We start from the raw sequence: 20235 nt of genomic DNA, 5'->3' as shown, positions 1-20235 counted from the left end.
TATGTTTATTTTGTACTTTACATTGAATTGGTTACCTATGCCTACTTCCATTTTTGTCCTGCACGTAGTGGCTCAGTAGCCACCGCCTTTGCTTTCAGCCTAGGTATCCATTGCACGCTGACTGTTTCACATTACTGCTGATGCACAAAGCGAGTTCACCACCTTTCCAGGATGTCTCATGATTGATTCCTCATGTCCAGGGCAATCTGCTCTAAAGTTTCAGGCTAAAATGAGTTCTTTCATTTTGAGCTATCCATTTGTGTATTAGATTCACAACTGGCATTAAATACAATGGAGTGTATTCGATTCACACTTTTATTATTCTCTCAGTAGCTGCTCAGATGCACTGGGCGTGAGGGAACTGTAATTTGCAGAGTGTGGCTGGGTCATCCATCAAACTCCAGGACGCTGTGCCTCATACCTGAACCACACCGCACAGCCAAGGCTGCAAGCTGCGCCTGTTGAAAAGCAGATTAGAGGGCTGGTCTTGCTATGCTGAAGTCTGTGAAAGTTTTCCTATTGGCTTCAACAGAAATAGGACTGAACCTTATGATTTTGGCACAAAAATATGAAAATATTCTTTTTGATCTCTGCTGAACACTAAACTCCAGCACGCATTGTTGTCTGCCTTACGTAAGATAGCGACTGTTAAGGAGACGCAGTAGTTTTGCACATGTTGTTCTCTGCACATGTTGTTCTCTAGTAAATAATTGTTAAAGGACACATCCATTCCTGCTGGCAGGGATGGCTTAGTACACAATTTGGCCCGGTTTCCTGCTATCAGTGTAAACCTCCCAACTGGAAGCTACATTTGTCAGACTTTGTCTATCAGAATTCTTAAAATCACTGGGATCCAAGTAGATGTTGTCAACGTTCCACACGATTCTCTTTTTTTAAACAAACAAACAAACAAGCTTCCTCTAGTTTGTAAACACAGCCCCGGTGAAAATAATCATCAAAACTGTAACAATGTATGGCTGAAAGATAAAAAAGATAAAAATTTGCTGAAAACTAAGGAAAACAACCACAAGAAACCCAGATGAAAGATGTTGGCGTATGCAGAATACTCAGTCAAGCCTCTTACCTGTTGGCATTTTTCTGCCTTTTGACCTGTCGTGGCTATTCCTCCTGTTTTCATTCCAGTAAGTTTTGCTTTTCTCTTGTTAAACAAGTTTCATATTAACAGAAATCAAATTATCTTGATTTTAATTTGGACTAGCGTTATCAGCATTTGCACTAATTAATATGCTTTTAAATTTCCTCTCTCTCAGGAGCCGGTTCCGAAGGCGGACTCAGGCTCAGGAGTGCCATTTTCAACCCGGAGGCGCCTTGCTGCACACGTGCATAAATCCACAGTGACGTTGGAAAAGTCAGTCTCAGAAATAGTCAGACAGGTACGTTTGCTGGTCGTGACTGGAATAACGGCCTTTCTGACAGAGGGCAGGTATGTGGGCTTGCTTGGCAGCCGTAACACCCAGCACCGCAGCACGCAGCTCCAAGGGTATTAACTTCCCTTGCCGTCACCCAAGGAGTTTCTCAACAGGGCTGGGCAGCCCGTGCCAAGTTTAATTTTAAACTTCGCTTTGGTTTAAATACAACAGAGGCTGGTCTGTGCTGCATGGCGCGGGTGCAAGGGGTGGCTGTGAACCCGAGCATGAAGCTGCCATCTGACCGCCAGTGCCTGCAGTGACGGTTTTACAGGCAGAGCCCAAGGGGCGGTTTCTCTCGTGACAGTGTTTTCACATTAAAATGCAGCTCGTGTTGGACAAGGCTGTATGCTTTTGTTGTACCATTCCCAATATTTTCTTCTCTTTCATTTTTAATATTGGTCCTGTACTTTGTGGAAAAGGAATCAGTTCAAAACCATATTCTCTCCACCAGCAAGTCACGGACCCGTGATTTCTCTTCCAGGCTGCTATCGCAGCAATAAAATCCCTCAAATAGCATTGAATTTAGGCCGCCTCTTGTCGCAGTCACGTGCACGGCACCTCCTTGCAGCAGATCTTTAATTTAAAAATATTGTAAATTTTTTGCTGTTCAAACACTACTGCAGAAACGTGAGTGGCCAAGGAGGGAGGAGTTTTTTTCCTCCTCGTGGAATTTTTCACTATAACCATCCTCCGGGGAGTTCTCATCTTCAAAAGAAACGTTCTTTCTATACAAGCTGCAAAAAGAATTATTTAATGACATCATAAATTAATATAGAGAGGCACAAATTTTCCAAAATGTGGAGAGAGAAAAAAAAAATTAGTGTTTGCCAAAAACACCCCAGCTCTTCCAGACTTAGGCCTCTCTTGAGCCTGTGAGCTGCCAATGATACCAAATTGAATGGTGGGGCTTTTGGCATGACTTAAGTTTAGCTTGTTTAAATTTTGGCAAATATTCATATTACTCACATACTCAGCAAACTGATACAAATATTTGTTCTATTTAGAGTCGAATCCAAACTCAGTTCTGGCACAAGCGCTGTTGGATGCCGTGGAACCAAGCGTGCTTGCGCCAATATTAAATTTGGACATCTACCTTAAAGAAAAACAGAATAAAAAAATCCCCTAGCCTTTTAGGTACAGATTAGAATACATGAATGGAAAACAGACCTCGTGTGTATCCAAGTTTTCCTTGCTTGCTAATTTTTGCCTTAATCTGATTTGAAATGGACCTAGTTTTTCTGCCCTCGGATTGCTGTTCCCTGCTACGATGCAACAAGCCGTCTCACCAGAGCTAGAGCTGAAAAAGCCTCCACACATGTGAAGTTCTCCACATTCTTGAGAAGGACAAGCTGTTTAAACTGTAGTAAATCAAGCCCTGACGCAGTAAGCGTACTTGATCTATTTTAATGCTGTGCAGGTTGTTGGGATTTTTTTTTTAATGATGTCCGCAGCTCAGTGTTTCTGATTTGAAAAACAAATAGACCATTGACATCCTGCCTCCAAAATGGGCAGGTTCAGATCCTCTAGGATACTTGGATATCACTGTGCTCTGTTTCCCAACGCCCACGGCTGGGCAGCACGCGCCAGGCAGGCATCGCTGGGAACGATGCCGCACAGGGAGCCGCACGCTCCGCAGCTGCGGAACCTACCCAGGTGTGAAATGTGGAGGAGATGGAGCGGAACCTGGGTGCCTCGTCTGGCCAGCCCAGCGCCGCCCGCCTTGCCCGTGAGCTCGCTCTTGGGGTTGGATACGCAAACCAGGTCAGAAATTTTGCAATGGAAAAAACCCACCCCAACCCCAAAACAGAACAGTGTGTTTCCGTTCCGTGAATTAATACAACCAGAGCGTGCTTCGGGGATGAGCTAGCTATGGGTCTGTGCTCAGGATGAGCGTGGCTTGTAAGCTGACCGCTATTTAACGCCATCTAAATGCTTTTAGCAATCTCCCACAGAAAGGGGATCCCACTAACTCAAGCCATTTAGAAATGGGAAATCTAGTCTAAGTGGCTGAGCTGGATTCTTCTCTGAGTGGAAAAAGATCATCACTGGAGAATGATTCATCCCAGTTTAATCTAAATGTCTGATCTCTCGCCACTGACTATAAAAGGAGCCCAGATGACCAGATTAGCATATATCCAGATTTTGCACTTTTGTATGCTAGCTCAGCCTTTTACAATCAGACCCTGCACTCGCAAATATCCTGTGCTGGTTTTATGACTAAAAGCTTGTTGTTTGCCACGGGGTTTTGCGGGGCGCTCGCTCCGCTCCAGTGGCTGGCTTGAGCCTGAGCCTCAGCTGTGCCCTTTACCAGGCTGAGGGCAGTGCCTGCTGCGTGCTCACAAGTTAAAACTTGGATTGATTACGTGTTCGAGTCTCCTCTACGTCTCCTGCGTTAATGGAAAGGCGCTGGAACAATTCTGATGGGAGTTACTTTTTAAAATGCCTTAAATTGATAAATATTGCATTGATGAGCAGAAGATATGTGAAAAATGGTTAAAAATAGAAGAAATTATTATTCATTAAAGAAGACATTGTTATTCTGCTAATCATATTTGTAAAACAGGCAAAAGATCCAGTCCAGCTTGTCATCTGCACTCTGGGCTGCTGAGCTCATTAATTTTAGGACGTGGTGGCAGCATTTTTGTCATTTAGTGCTGTTTCAGCGTCACGATGAGAGATGAACGGAGCGTTTCAAATAACGGTCAGTGACGCCCTCAGCCCTCTCCCCCTGCCTGCAACCTTTAATTGGTCACTCTTGTCGTAACTGATCTGCGCACAGGTACAGGAACGTCGTTTTGGTGCTTTTGGTGTCAGGCCAGCGGCTGCTTTTAACCCGGCCTGGTAGTGCCTGGGGTGTTCAGATCAGTTCGTGTGCCCATTAAAAAAAGAAACGCGAGCTATCACAAACGAACCAAACCCCTTAGTCTTGCGGTGGGCAGATACAGTTGACGGTGTAGCTATGAGATGGAAAAAAAAAAAAAAAGAGTCAAATGTGCACCTTGGGGAAAGTGTGAGGGTGGTATAATTGGACAGCAGGAGACAGAAGAGAGACGAAGCATCCAGTAATCCACCACGAAACATTTTTATACTAATTATTGAAACGCACCCAGAGACAGCTTATAGTAGTAAAATGACTTTATGTTCTGATATGTAAAATAAAATGTCCATGCTATGTAACAAACATTTAAAAATTCCATACCACCTGTATCTAATGTGGTTTCTAATAAAGATTTATCTGTAGCATATATGGTTTTTATCTAACCAATTCTTAGTTTTTACATCAAAGGTGTGTAATAAAAAAAAAAAAATCTTAAATAGATGTCTTTCCAAAAAAAAACTTGCAACATTCATTTTTATTAAGTATTTCATTTGTAAAAAGCAAAGCTGAATTGGACACGTGGCCTGCATTTGTGATATATATATATTTTTATATATATATATATAAAATATATATGTATATAAATAGCTATTCAGCATGCAAAAATTGTAGTGATTTCCAAAATCTGATTACAAAATCCACACCAGTCACACACGTAGTCTGCTGAATGGGTGTATGAGATTGTCCTGGTTGAAACGTGACCTCCGCTTTAGTGGCCTCAGGGTTGTCTCGCTGCAAGCAGCCGCCCTCGTCCGTCAGCCTCTCTTTATTGGAATGGATTCATCAAAACACAGAAGCACCACCCGACTTCCAGATTTGTATTTCAGCTTTTTGCCTTTGCCCATTTAGGAAGCAGCAGAGTGAAAAAAACAAACAAACCACCCCACTGTGCATGACTAAAGCTTAAATACTGCACTCCTTAGTGGAACCAAACTCCCAGCATCACCTCTGCGTTGCCATCCCTTGGGACATCCCTGGGAGCCTGGTGGGACGGACACACAGCAGCCCAGAGGAGGACGCACCCCTGCTCAGGATGTTCAGGTGAGGGCAAGGGGAGTTTTGCTCCAGAAGGAGTGCAGCTTGCTTTCCCACGCGGGGCCGTTTCACGCCGCGGCTGTCGCTGAGGGATCCCCCCTTACCTCGCAGGGACACTGGTAGGCAAAGCCAGCGCTGAAGGAGTCAGTTCAAGATACTTCCACAGTAAACAAGAGTAGCAATGTATACACTGGTTACAGATTTTCACCTGCTCTACAAATATTTGTACACTGTAAAGCCTGACAGGCAACGGGAACTCATCCAACCCCACAATTAAGAAAATACTCCTCTATGCCTCCGTTACGCCGAAAACAATTCTTCCCGAGTTAGCTGCAAAAGAAAAAAACATAGCACAAAAGGCGCGTTTCAGCTGAATACGAAAGAAATCAAGGACCAGCAAATACAGAAATCGTTTCTGGAAACTATTAGCGACTTTTAAGCTTAAACTTCATAAATACATTGCAATAAGCAAGTGTGATTCAATCAACAGATGGGAGTCTGAAGACACTGCGTCTGTTCCTACCGCTGCAATTAATTTGCTGTTTGGCCTCGGGCATAACGCTTCACTTCTTAGCTTCCCACAGCCACAAACGATGGTGTTGTGGGGGGAAGAAGAGACATCTGTGCATCGGTGCCTTCTCCTCTCCATGCCATGGCACGAACCCTGCACCGGGGAGGTACCGGAGGGCACCGCAGCTCCCTGACCCCACGGCCAAGCCGCCCCGCCGGCCCCTGTGCTCCTACGGCTCCGTCACTTCCAGAGGAAGAAGGGATTTCTACAGGTAAAGAGAGCTAAAGAGGTGCTGCCACAGCAGTCCTTGAGCTATGCAACCAAACAGATCCCTTTTTCCTTTGAGTTTTGGGATGCTGTGACTTCATGAACCAGGTATTGTAAAAGTGAAGCTTGTATTTTTCCCAAATAGCCAAAATTTGCTCATGAGTGTTTAATATTCCAAGCAAAAGAAAATTACTAGCTACTTCACTTGTTAGTTGTGAATATGTTTCCTACTGATCAGGAATGAAGACGCGAGAATTAATTTATTCGGGAGTCAGTAAGAGACTGATGAATCCAGCCCACCGAGACAGGAGATGTCATTCTCTGTGTGTCTGAAGATACGAGCTCTTCACCCACACAAATCCCTCTGGAAATGCACATTTGTCTCACCGAAGTGCAAGTTACCCACAGGTATCGACACTGATTGAACACTGTCCTGGAGCAGTAACGCTGGCTGTGGCACCGCTCGGCCGTCAGAGTCACCCGTCAGTCCAGTTCTCCACAGTCCCCATCCCTGAATGATACTGCAGCGACGACTCCCGAGACAAGGAAAAGCTCTGTGAGTACAGGAACTCGTTCGCCGCGTTTAGGTGCGGAGAGGGGGGTTTTCTCTCGCACACGGACGGGTGCACCCTTTCCCTCGGGAAAGAGGAAGGAGGAACGCGCTCCCGGACCTGAGACTGGGACAGCTGGTTGTAGACACTGAAGTGGTGGCTGTTACCTGGTGGCTGCGAGCCTTGACCCGTGATGGATGGGAGCCGCGGCATCATGGTGGTGGCGGTAAAATGAGCGGGGAAAGGCTGGTAAGGGACAGTTTCCATTGTCTGAACACTGTAGCTGGTGTAAGGTGCGACAGAAGTCCACATATTGCAGCTCAAGGGGGGAGGCGGAGGCGGCAAGTCGTCAACCGTTGAGACACCAGCGATTTCAGCCCCAGAACCAGAGTACATGCACGCTTCCCTCGGAGCCACCTCGCTGCAGTAGGAAGGGCTGAGCATCTGCTGATCGTACGGAGGCGGGGAACGGAAATAGTGATCGTCTCCTACGGAAGAGGAGGCTTCCAGGTAGGAGCGCTTGCAGGGCAGGTCCAGGTGCCGAGCACTTTCTGCAAACAGAAAAAAAATGCGTGTTCAGCAGCAGCTCCCAGCGCGACGGCATTTAACAGCAATCTGCTGAAAGCCTGAGGTGGTTTTATGGAGTCCCCTTAAGAGCCAAGCATGCAAGCTCTGGTTATTTCGCCGAACAACTGCTGCTCTTTTTCAGATTAATCCAGTTAAACCATTTCAGTTTGGAAAAACAATGCACAACATCAAAAAGACATTGTGTTGCAAACGTCAGGCTAATCCCCTCAGCCTCAAAGCGTTCTGGTGACATTTGTCAGGTTAAGTGAGTGACTGGGGCTGCTACTCTCACATCAGAGACCACTTCACGTTCATCCAGATAGCAGAGGTCCCTGACGCTCTTGCGGTGTTACTCCTGACAAATTCAAGAAGTCTCTTAGAGGGTCTTATCGCAGCCTGCCTTCCTGTCGTTACAAAAATGGCTATACATTTCCCAGATATTCATGTCAAAAGCTGCAGAAATATTTCCAGATAAAGGAGCCCTTTCCCAGTCATCAGCCCTTCCCCTCGCCTTTACGCTGAGAAGCTGCAGCCCCTCTCCTACGGATGACGATGGCCGTGCCCGGGTTTACTTTCTGTTAGCTGTTAGGAATATTCTCTGGGTGAATTAGTGAATTCATCTGGAGATTAAATATCTGCTAAAATTACACATTTGCCTTTTAGTCCTCATTACTGGGGCTGTTAGATTCTTCATTTGCCAACAATCAGAGGATTCTCACAGCTTAAATAAATTAGCGGCCAATGAGACATGCAAATAGGATTTTTTTCTGTGCTAAATTTTTCCATTTAACTTAAAACATGCCATGATCTCATCTGACTCGGGACTGAAAGGAAGAGAATGTAGTCACAGCTCCCTTAAACTTGAGAACCAGTGGTTTAGGAGAACGGGATGCTTACACCTCGGTACCACAGCCCCGCTAATCTGCAGAGATGGAGAGACTTGCTGACGGCTTCGTCCTGGAAAAGTGCTGAGTGTGTATAATTTCATTACTGCTAATGGCAGTGTCACAGCATCTCAGGATAGATGAGGCCTCCTCCAAACAATTATTAATTCAGCTGAGTCTCACAATGGGTAATTTTCACACCATTTGAATGATGCATTCTGATTATTTTTTTCAGCTCTGGCTCAGAGTCTGAATTTGCCTTCTATGGGACAAAACCTCTAATAACTGCCCGAAAACCCAGCTCTTGGGTCCTGACCCTTCAAAACACTTGGATCACATCAGTATCTTTGAAGAGCAAGGCCTAAGAGATCGCTCCAAAACGAACTGGAATTGGTGGTAAGTCTGTCAGTGCTCATGCTCTTAGGTTTATTTGCTGTAATATTTTTCTAGCTGTAAACACGAGTTACCTCTTCTTTTTAGGCAATGATAGAAGAGCCCTGAATCCCTCTGTGCTGTGAAGGTGTTGAGTGGCAGATCTTGAGTATCTGAAGCTGCAAATTGCATGTGAGCACCGTTCTCGTACTGATAATGCTGAAGGGTCTGGTGATTCCCATGAAGTGGGTTAACATCTGGCTTTGCTGAAAGCTGGCCGTGACTGGACACCAACCTCTGCCTCATGATGCTTTTGGAAATTACTGGATACTCTTTGCTAAAGGAGGTGAGAAAAATTATTACCAGTTAGACAGCAATCGGTATTAATAGGGGGATGAAATATTAGTGTGGCTTTCCTAGAGCATCTCCATCCAATGACTTCAGCGCCCTTTGCCAAGTAGAATGAACTCATACTGGTCACACTGCTGGGTGTGGGCAAGCGGTACACCACCACACACAGCATGTCACCGAGTGACAGGAAAAGCTTGTCAGGGGTATAAATGGCATTAAAAGCCTTAATGTCCTCAAACACAAGAAAATGTGATGCACTCTGTGGTGTAAGCACCTTCTAAGTCATTCTTCTCCAAAGAGGTGTAGCACATCAGCAGCAGAATGAGGATTAAAGCCCAGCTGCAAGGCTTATTTCTGCGCAGGGCTCGGGTCTGAAGGGTGCGCTGGCACCGTAGACGCTGCCTGGGTTCGGTGTCCCCACACGCACACGCGTGTGCGCACACGTGCACGCTGCAGCGGCTCCCCAACCCCGACGAGGCAGGCAGGAGGCCGCCCCACCGAGCGCCTCCTCGCCGCCGTCCCTCCTCGCGCCGCCCGGCCGTACCTTTGCAGTCGTGCCACGCGCAGGTCGCTGTCGTCACTCCCCCTGAATCCCTTGGCAAAGGGGTTGTTTTCAATTTTCAGCTGGGTTATCTTTAAAAGAATGAAACCATAAAGGGTTTGAAAAGGGATCAGCGCCCCACGTGCCGCAGCAGCTCTGAGGCCGCAGGTCTCTAGGTGCCCTGTCCTACGTGCCACCCCGTGAAACGCGGAGTCTGTGAGAGCTTCAGCCATTTAAAGATGTGGGGACAGAGACAGTGTCTCTGCGCTAAGAGAGAAATGGAGCTGTGACATTCCACGCTAGATCTTGCAGAAGCAGCTTTTAAAGATGACAAAGTTGTCAGTTACGAACAAGGACAGGAACGCGCATTTCCTTGAGTCTGGGTCTTATTCTGGGTCCTGTGTTCTTATTCTCAGCTCTTGTTTCAGGCAATATATTTGATTTCAAAGAAGGTTTCTATGTTAGAGTGCCCTATGCCTTATGGCACGGCTCTCCTTGATTTCCATAACAATTTTATTTAGCTTTATGTCCATCATTCAGTCATTTTTCCTCTGCGAAAAGAACCATACCTCAAATAGTGCTTTATCTTTGGGCTGTGGTTTTGCAAGAGCTACCTTTCCTCCTCAAGAGCTATTAAAGGGGTCAAAATGTTTTGGGATTGACTTAGACTAGACTTAATTTTGATGGAGCTCAGCTTTTGTAAGTCAGCTATGAAAGCTGTCCCACTGCATGAAAATTCTGTTAAAAAAAATTATGTGTGAAATTTCCTTTAAAAATGTTCAGTAGTTCATCTGTCCTATGGCCCCAGTAAATACAGTTTTCCATTGCCAGTCTGATCCCTTCCCTCTGTAAGGCAGGTACAGAACCAAGCCGTGCAATGGTCAGGAATGCCGGGAAGAGGTATGTGGTTGTCTAACAACGATCCTTTTGGCAGTGCTGAAAAACATCCCTGACCAAAAAACTCCTGAGAAAACAGCTGGCCGGTGTCTGTGATGGAAAAGGAAGGTGGTGATGCGAATTTAACCCTCGAGCTTTTCCTCTCTGCTCCCGCAGCCCACAGCGGCTCCAGGGCAGCTCCCAATCAGCTGACGGACGAGGAGAAGCGCAGGGCCCTTCCTAACCCACAGCCCGACACCAGGTTTGTACATCTTTGTTTAGTTTTGTTATTTCGTGACTGTGGTTTTCCTCTGACATGAGCTTTAACCCCTTTTTGTCACCTTTCCCTGGCTTCATCCAACCCAGGAGGGAGTTTTGGGAAAACACCTTCCTCTCTGATCCGTACGCGCGGTAGCCTCTGTCATCAGCTGTGCATCTCTGGGATACTCTGGGACCACAACTCTCCTTTTTTGTTTAGAAAGACGATTATTCGCAAGGACAATTATTGCTAGCAGGATCTTTCTGAGCTAAAAATAATGTGGTGGTTTGTTTTTCATAAAAGATGCCTTGGCTGGGGGGACAGATAATTGTTAATGCCTAAGAGAATAAGTAAAACCGTTTGGATATTTCTCTGAGGGTGTGATTTTCCTGACTCCCCATCGTGCTGCCCCGTGCCGGGCAGCATCCGACCCCTCCAGCCTGCAGACCCCACAGCAAGAGCTGGGCAGCACTGGGGCAGCTCCGCACAGGATCTTCCCTAAGGAATCAGCACTCGTCTCCCTAAATCTGTCGGGTCCGGTCCGTGCTGCCACCCGGGTACCAGCCTCCCCCAGGCAGCGGTTGTGCGGCAGTGACAGTGGAAGTATTAAGTTTATGAAGCACTTTGGGAACCTTAGGGATGAAAGGCACTATTGACATGTGAGACGTTTTAAATAGGTAGTAAATACGCTCCTTCGAGCCTTTTTGGTTAACCATGTTTGGGCAGCTGGTCATTTTACACCAACAGCTACAACTTTGCAAAGATTCACTTCAGTGTCCAAATAGGGACTTTTTTTTCCCCCTCCCATCTTACCATAACTCTCACATCCATGTTTCCGCTCTGAGCCTTTTAACTGGCTCACTAATTGCAAAATCTCGCAAGGACTCTATGCTTCAAGCATCAAAGGGCATACAGGCATCCTGCTTGGGAGGAAAAGCTCTGCTCAGACTGTTGGGGAGGGAGAATTTCGCACACGGTGCTGTTCCTGCAGCATTTTCTTCTCATGCAGCCCTGCGGTCTGACTCCACTCTTAGGAAAACCGCAAGGGAGCAGGAGCCTGTGCAAAGGCACACGGATCAGCAGCAGGACTGAACACGGAGCCTTGCCATCCCCTGCCCGGTGTCCTCTCCCCGCGCACTGTCACGGGGAGGTGACAATGAACTGTCACCGTGCCATCCGTCCCGCTGGGAACCTGGGCTGGGAAAACCCTCAGACGGGATCGCTACCTACCCGCTGCTATCAACACGCTTAAAAAAGAAAAGCAGCCAGACCTGACAAGACACAGGTGACTGTGACACTCACCCAAGCCCTTTGTACTTTATATCCCCAAAAACAAACCTAAACCACCTCCTGCCTTCGTGTGCTAACCACAGAGCCGCTCTTAGCTGCATTTTTATGGCTGCATTCCGCCTGTGTCTCCCTAAATACACATACTATAATTACTTTTCACTCCAGATTTATGAGCAAGCTTTACCAGTCATTATTAGATTTGCTTGCTGTTTTGAATGACATCTCAGCGTTCAGGAGCACGCCGATTTGTTAGCATCCAGACTCGTAGGGTTTGCCAAGATACTGTTACCCAACGATGTTTGTGCTGCATCCTCTGGCTCGTCGCTCTTCCTTAGTTCTTGTAGGGCTGGGATGGAAACTCTTCTTTTAAAGCAGGGATTTTCTGCTGCACAATAGCAGTACAATAAGCTCTCCCTCTGAGCAAACAGCTCCTGCTCACCAAAGCACAGCGCCGCAGCCACGTCGCGGTGCCGCCGCAATTCGAGGGGATCATTTCGCAGCGGCAGCGAGCTGCCGAAGCCCGTGAACAGAAAGGAAGCGCCTTCAGCCAGAAAAGCAGCCTACCTTGTGATTCTGGTAGGAGGTCACCGAGATAAAGGAGGTCTCCGGAAAAACGTGGGTGCAGAACGCTGTGTTCTTCGACCCGAAAGCGTTGTTCTCATCTGCCTTCACAATATGCAGTCGTGGCTGGTATTTATGCATTGAATTAAGGATGATCTGAAAAACAATTGGTGCTAAAGTGAGAAATCCAAAATTAAAAAAAAAAAAAAAAAGACAAGCCATAGCTACTCCAGACTTTACTAGCGAGACACAAAAACCCACTAGCGCTCAGCTTGAGCTTTGCTTTCAAATTAGAGGGGAAAATTACATTATATAAACGCACATGGATCAAGACAGAAAAGGTATCCGCTGCTCTGGCAAGCAGAGCTGAACTTAAAGCTTTCCCGGTAAACCCTCATTTTCTTCTCGCTATTGGATAGAGTCAGGCTGGGTGGAAAAAAAGCCATAAATTTTTTTCCCAGCTCATGCTGAAGCTGTACAATACATATAATTCACCAGCAGACTGGTCCATAAAGATTCCTAATAAATACTTTACTGAGCTGAAAAATACACAGTTTAGCAGAGGCAAAAAAATTTCACAGAAACCACAGGGGAGGGGGAAAAAAAAAAAGAAGAAAAGAAAACTATTTTTCTTTTATCTGCTGGTAAAAGAAAACTACAAAAGAGTTTGTTTTTTTTTTTAATTTTTTTTTTTTTCCCTCCTCCCTCCTGTTTGCAGAGTGGCTCCGTGCGGGTGGCTGGGTCCAGGCACCTCTCACAGCCACCCCGCAGCTTCTGCCCTCTTCCCGAGTCTCGCGGCCAAGCGCGCTTTCACGGCGGGGGCGAGGGAAGGCGAGGAAGGGCCGAGGCCCAGCAGGGACTGAACAGCCCCGGCTCTCCGATGGAGCACCAGGGGCCAAGCGGGGCCGTCTGAGCCCCGGCCGTGCCGCCCGGCCCCGCCTGGCCCCGCGGCGTTGGTCTTCCACAAAGAAGGGATGTGCCCAGATGCTGCAGAACAAAATGGTTTTAAGAACTGGAATTTCTTTTAAGAATTGGAATAGTTTTAAGAAAAGTCTTTAGTCCTTTTACTGGGCAAAGAAGAAATACTGCTTTCTTCTTGTTGTCTTGGCACAACCCTTCTCCATCTCCTCTTCCCGCTCCCAAGCTGGCCAGCTGAGTCTGCACCCCCCACGCACGGCTGGCCCTCGAGCCCGGGGCATCTCCAGCCAGGCAACACCCCAGCCCTTACTGGGGTGCCCAAAGCAGCCTGCCAGGACAAGGCCATCCCCGACAGCGACACGGGCACAGGGCCGAAGAGGGAGGACTGCACTGGGGTCTTCAACTGGTGGCAGTTGAATGGGGAGAGAGGTGGATGGAGAAACGGATGGATGGATGCAGGGACGGACACAACGCAGCAGAGCGGGATCAGTTTACACTAATTGTGGATTTAGCCAATTTTAAGTGAGGATTACTAAGAAACAGAAGACATTTGCTCCGTGATCAGCTTTTCGTGCTCAGGAACCCTTCCTGCGCCGTGCCCGCCCACGCTGAGGGGAGCTCGGGCTGCGCTGCTCTGTGCGCTCCGGCTGGGACGGGAGGCAGCGCAGGGAGCTTGTGCTCGGTACAGCCCTTCGTCTGGTGCGCGTAACTCTGCCCACAGTAGCTGGCTGCATTATATACCACTTAAATGCAATTTTTATTGTTGACATTTTCCAGACAACCCTCTCTGCTCCCCAAGAGAGAGAATGAGGAATTTTTGGCATTTTATCAGCTTTGCATCAAGTCTCTTAACCACTTTGCGGCTGTTGATGTGCAGGGCGTAGATCTGAGAGGGTCGGCTCAGGTTTGGGCTGGGAGCCTTTGCTCTGCTTTCATGTATCAGCCACTCGTAAAACAAAGCCAAGATGAATAACGCCGGAGGGCCGAGACCTCCGTAAGAAGGGGCATTTCGATTTTCAACAATTAAGAGCTGAGCCAAGCTGATAAATAACGATTGTCTGGAGCAGAAGGTGGGGTGTGCTCCTGTCCTTGGCCGCCCAGCTCTAGCAAGGGTGAGTGGCTTGTCCCCAGAGCCAGAGCAAGCCAAGAGCAGGACAAAGACACCAGTCTCAAACTGAGATTTTTTCCAAAGGGAAAATTAGGAGACCAAGCTCCGATACACTCTGGATGCATTCTGCATGTCTGTATTCCCCCTCCAAAGTAGTACCCACTGGACTGTAACGAGCCCCTTAAAAATATTTATCTTTTTTTTATATAACTTTATAATTTTTTTATAAACTCAAGGCATCCAAACAATTTTGAAAATGAACAAGACATTACTTTTTGGAGCCTGACAGACACATTTAGGAAAGGATTTTTGATAGATGCTCGAGGTTACAGTTGTGGCTGCAAACCTGCCTGTAGTTTCACTGTGACCTGCTTGGCATCAGTGGGATGTTTGTGGGGGAAAAAATATAACCCTAAATGGCTTATTTCAGCCCAGTGCATTTTCAAGGCTGGGCACGTCTGTCCCGCGCAGCAAAGCGACGCTTTGCCCACGTGTCTCAGTGTAAGTACCTGCTGGAAAGTGCCACATTTCTTCGCGTGCAGGGACCACAAAAAGAGACCCCTTGAGATGTGCCAGATCAAAGCCCAACAGCCGTCCCTGAGCGCAAAACGTGATTAATAGACGTGAGAACCGCAGACCCTGAGGTTAAATTCAGTGAGTCGGTGTCCACGGATGGGGATGGGAAACAGCTCCCAGCAAAGCCCCGTAAAAATATGCCATTCTCGCATGACGAAGAAAAAAAAAAATAAAACCAAACCATTGGCTATTTAGCAGAGCGGTCAGCACATCAGACTGGGGATGAAAATGGGAAGTCATGGTGCTATTTCGAATGCCCCCCACCACGTTCCCAGCCTGGATAATTTCTCACCTCTTTTTCGAGGAGCAGCGACCAGCCTTCGCGTACTCACACGGAGCATTTCACAGGCTTGAAAACAAGAACTGCTGTACAGAGACTGTGTCTGCACACGCGTCCTCCCTGTGCTTACGCATTCAAAAACCCCACAAATCATTCAAAAAACCCTCCCAAGCCTTAGCGGCAAAACACCGCGCCTGCGCGAAGCGAAATGCCAACAATTCTGGCTAAATAGTTTTCAAGGCTGCTGTGGAAAACTGGCCACTGGCTAAAAATACACAAAACAAATGTAAATTCCACTCCGATGACGAACATCAGTGGAAAGATTAACTTAAAGAATTGTGTCAAAAATGAGAAGTATTTTAATTGACGGGGCAGAGCACGGCGGCTGCTGGTCGGTGCGGGGCGGGCAGGGCCTCGGCGGCAGCGCCCGGCGGGACAGAAGGCGATGTAGGTGATGCGAAAAAACGTAACTTCACATTTTCCTTCATCGCACAGGCACAAGGGGATGAAGTCAGTGTCAGGCGCTGTCACACACATTTTTAAACAGTTTTCAGTACAAAATGTGAGCAGTTTGAAATAGGTGAGCTGCTGAAAAAGAAATGGTTTGCCTCATCTTCACACCGAAAATAGTTACGGGTGAATTGGTTAGAGGGGAATTTTAATGTGATAAAGGACAAGGATACAAAAATTAGTAAGGGAGATAATTGGAATTGTGTTTCCTGAGCAGCACTGAGGCACAGAAAGCCTCTCTCTGCAACCGGTGATCTTGTCTGTTTGCCGATGAGAGAAACAAACAGCTCAGCTTAGTGAAATGGCTGCATATTTGGGAGTCTAATAAATGTAATTTTTGGTATTCAAACCAAAACAACAAAAGGCAAATCAAACAGATATCCCAACCAGAATCCTCAAACTAGATGGACAACTCCCAGTTTAGGAAGTGGCTATTGGCTCGCCATCCCGACACGGGCCCTCCTACCGATGGCACCTCCCACCGCTGCCACCCAAGCACTTTCTCTGCCTGGAAAATACACATTTTCAAGAAAGAAAATGACTGCTAAAAAACACCCACAGGAGTAACGGCAACCTTCGTTAAGAGCATCAGTGCGGATGGCACCAAAATGCCGTAGGAACCAGCTGCGCTGCTGCGGGCAACCGATGGCGCAGACCCTCCTCGGGCGAGACCCAAGCGGCTCCTCCAGCATTTGCGAAACATTTTCCATCCCGAGGCGGTTGCCGCGCTGCACGGCCTGAAGCTCCCAGTGATGCCTCCTCCTGCCCGAGCCCCCCCCGCCGCGCCGCCTGACTCCCTCACCGCTGGCCGGAGCGGAGCCAAAGCGGATCTCGAGGGTGATGTCACTTCTACCCCCGCAACGTCGCACGTGCGGACCAGATTGCGAGAGAGCCCGACTCCAAAGTCAATGTGAGCTTACATAAACATATTTTTCTTTTTCCCTCCCCTCGCCGTCACCCTCCTTTGTGCTGATCACACAGCTGGCAGCTGGAACTGAAGCTGTAACGTAGCTCAACTGCTTTATTTTTTTGGCATTCCCCAGTCAGCAACAAATGTCAAAAAAAATGGTGTCATTTGCTCCTTCCATTTAATTTTACTTAGGAAAACACAGTCCTTCAGCGTCTAATCTCACACGCTGCTGCGTAATGTCGGCTTCGGGCCTTGAAGACATCTACCAGCTTGCAGGATCGGGCCCAGGGGCCAGCAGCTTAGCGGGGTAACGGCACCGCATTGCCTGTCGCAGTGCAAACTTGCCTTGAAATCACCAGTAAAACGTATTTACTTTCGTATGAAATCTGGGGAGTTGATTTAAGAGCGCTCCCTGTTTCGCCAAGGTATCAAATGTCATCTGATGCAGTGGTTGTTATGGCAACTGCCCTTTTTATATTGAATAGTAAACGGCTACGAAAAAGCCACATAATTTTATGGTTGCTCCCAGGGGATCACATAACTAATATAAAATCTCTCATTTTAATATATTTTCTGCTTCTTTCTTCCTTCCTTCTATTCTTTTTAAAGTGAAAAAGCCTTTGAGCCGAGGCTGGCCCTTGTCCCACGTTGGGATGCGGAGCTGGGGCACGAGGGACCAGAACAAGGAGCCCGATTCAGCCTCCGGCGTGGAAAAAAGAGCATGTTAATCAATGAGGCTCTTCGAGCATCGCAGCCACCTCTGCGGTTCGTCTCGATCAATATTTAGAGCATGTGATGGTACAAGCCACCCCAGGCAACGATTCGCCTTGCTCTGCTCAAACCGGGCTGCCTCGCCGTGCGGCAGAACCCCACCGACGGTGGGAAGGGGCTTTCTCCAGCCGGCCCCGGCCCTGAAGCCGGCCGGGCTGCTCCCCGTCGAGCTGCCGGAGGAGGAGCCTCCCAAAGCCGCACGTTTGTCCTGGCAATCTGCACAATGGGGAAAAAAAGAAAGGCTGGAAAATCCTGGGAAAAGAGTCAACATCAGCTCAGAGAAATTGTTCCTTATAAGAGGGCGAAAGCTGGAATTTTTAATTTTTTTTCTTCGTCTTTTTTCATCTAATGGCGGCAGAAATTTGTCGTAGCATTTCCTGAAAGCTCAATACAGCTTTGGTGTGGAGAAGTTCACCTCCATACGAGCACGTGAGCATTTGTCTCTGACCGGCGAGCCCAGGGCAGACCCCAGAGCTGTGATGCTGGGACCCCCACCCGTGTGTGAGCCAGCGTGCCCCTCAGCCACCCCGTGCTGCTGCCCGGCCTCACGCCACCCGCGGGCGCAGGAGCTCTTTGGCAAAGCCATGACCTCTTCGCTTGCCCTTCTCCAGGCCAGATCCCCACCTAAGACTGGAAGACAACTTCAGATTGTGACTCCAGTTAAACGTTACTGAAATTGACTGCATTTGACTCATAGAAACCAGTAATGTAACAACAAAACGATCGAAAACGAGATATAAATCATCTTCTCAACCAAGAGTTCCACCGGTCTTTTCTTACCTAGCTATTTAAATTGCACACTGGGATCTACTCATTCCTACGGAACACCTGCCATCCCCAGCGGCACACAGCGCTGCGCCTTTTTTCTCTTGGAGGAACAAAGCTCGTTCACATCGGCCTTTATCATTTATTTGGGCACCACTATTTCTCAGATCAGCTGTAAGACATATCCTAAAATGAATGGTTTAAAAAAAAAAGAAAATAACCTTTTCATGCATGTTCTTTCAGCAGAAGACTAAGTGATACTCAAAAAAAAAAATGATTGCAGATTTAGGGCTGGACAGAAGGTTTTTTTCAAGTTTTAAATGGACTGAGAAAGAAGCTAGTTCGATAACAGGAGAGATGTATAGAGATGAAATTCTTATATATTTTTCTTATATATATATATATATGTAAAACCATGTGTGTGTATATATAAGAAATCATTTATATATTAAAACAATATTTTTTCTGTGTGTGTGCATATATATATATATATATACACATATATAAAAGAAATCTTTAGCTGAGAATAAGGATGTGAAACCTCTCTGTTGCTACAGAGCTAGACATTACCGCTCGACGTGAGCCCAAGCCGGGTGCAGCCCGCGAGGCCGCGTCCCTTCCCACCAGCCAGGCCCTTGCCCGGGAGCTGCTGCGGCCCCGGCCCTTCGGGGAGGCTGCTGCCGAGGCGGCACATAAACCTCATACCAGCGCCCGGCGAGGAAACTGCTTGGCCACAAATCATAAAGCAAACAAATAAAAAAAAAATTGTAAATAAAATGCAGGGTTTCATAGGATCACTTGGACATTAACCTAATTAAAGTGCCTGAGTGCGCCTGACGAGCAAAGACAGAAAAACGCTAAAATTGAATTAATAGAAAAATGAGAGGGAAACCCCAAGACCAGGGGGAAAATTAAGTCTTTCAGTGATAATCAAATAAAACCAAGTGTGCAAATAATAAATCCGGAGAGAAATAACAAACTCATCAGCATTAAAGAGCAAAGCCATCAGCATTAAAGAGTAAAGCCAGTAAATAGCAGGTTTGGGTCAAGAAAATGAGGAATATCCCTTAAAATGCTACCACAAGTGCAGACCATCTATAATATCCTGTAGCTTTGACTCTCAGTAGGTTACATCTCAGAAACCAAAACAACCCCACACAGTAGAAGCAGATAAAGTCCATTCTGGCCATTAAAAGGCACCGTCAGCAGCCAAGGAGTGAGGTAGGCACAGGGTGTGGAACATAACCAACTCACCACTGCTGTGTTGGGGGGTTAAATTAAATATCTACTTTTATTTGTCACAATCACCACTTCTAATCTACATTTATTACTTGTCTTTTTTTTTTTTTCCCTCACAGGAATATCTTTATATATTCTGTAAAAAAAAAAAAAAGAAAATCATTTCCAATTGATCTGATCCCAGCTGAAGCCTGCCAGAAATACTGATGTGATGCTCTCGCCCTTTCCAAGCTGGCCCGGCTGCAGAAGCCCATGAGAAAGGCTGATTCCTCTGGCAGAGGTTTCGTTTCAGTGGAGTCATTAACAACAACAACAACAAAAGCAAGCCCTGACGTGATGTGCTTGCTCCGCTGCCGTTTTCCAGCGTTACTCCACGCCTACCAGCGCTGGCCTTACGTGGCTCCGTGTGTTCACAGCCTGCCTAAAATCAGGGGGGAAGGGGGGGCCTGGGGGCAAGGTAGGGTTTTCTCCCAGACACATCGCATCTGGTGAGCCAGGCTTCCCTCGGAACTGCCATCCAGCTCATCGCTAATGCCTCTGGACACTGAAACCCCACTCAAAAGGTCTTCAGGAGAAAGATCCAAGCTCAATCTCAGGAGCCACTGGCCCACAGCCCTAAGCCTGGCACTCTTCATGGCTGGTCCTCTCACCCACGCCTGAAGTCCCCGGAGTGTAAAACCAAATTAAATGCTGCCTTAATTAACAACCCCTGCCTCTTTGCGGCAGCCCTTGTGTTCAAGGACTCTGCTTAACTCTTGCTGGACGGTTTCAAGCCCTTGCTGCTC

General features: G+C 47.2%; 1 protein-coding gene across 7 annotated transcripts in view; it reads right to left on the bottom strand.

Moving 5' to 3' along the window:
* Positions 1-4547: 4547 nt before the first annotated feature.
* Positions 4548-20235, bottom strand: part of TBX4 (T-box transcription factor 4) — a 39233-nt gene continuing 23545 nt past the window's right edge. For 6 of the 7 annotated variants that reach the window (XM_086763277.1, XM_086763280.1, XM_086763278.1 and 3 more), the window contains 4 exons: positions 12377-12529; positions 9391-9479; positions 8591-8832; positions 4548-7223 (listed from right to left, as the gene is read on the bottom strand). In XM_086763277.1, the coding sequence (XP_086619403.1) occupies positions 6598-7223; positions 8591-8832; positions 9391-9479; positions 12377-12529 (1110 nt within the window). In that variant the 3' untranslated portion in view covers positions 4548-6597. The remainder of the gene's footprint in view (positions 7224-8590; positions 8833-9390; positions 9480-12376; positions 12530-20235) is intronic. The other variant, XM_086763282.1, reaches the window with a different exon arrangement.

The sequence above is a fragment of the Chlamydotis macqueenii genome, chromosome 19 (assembly GCF_036417535.1).
Source record: "Chlamydotis macqueenii isolate bChlMac1 chromosome 19, bChlMac1.mat, whole genome shotgun sequence".
NCBI lineage: Eukaryota > Metazoa > Chordata > Aves > Otidiformes > Otididae > Chlamydotis > Chlamydotis macqueenii.
This window is presented reverse-complemented; position numbering and strand designations above follow the sequence as displayed.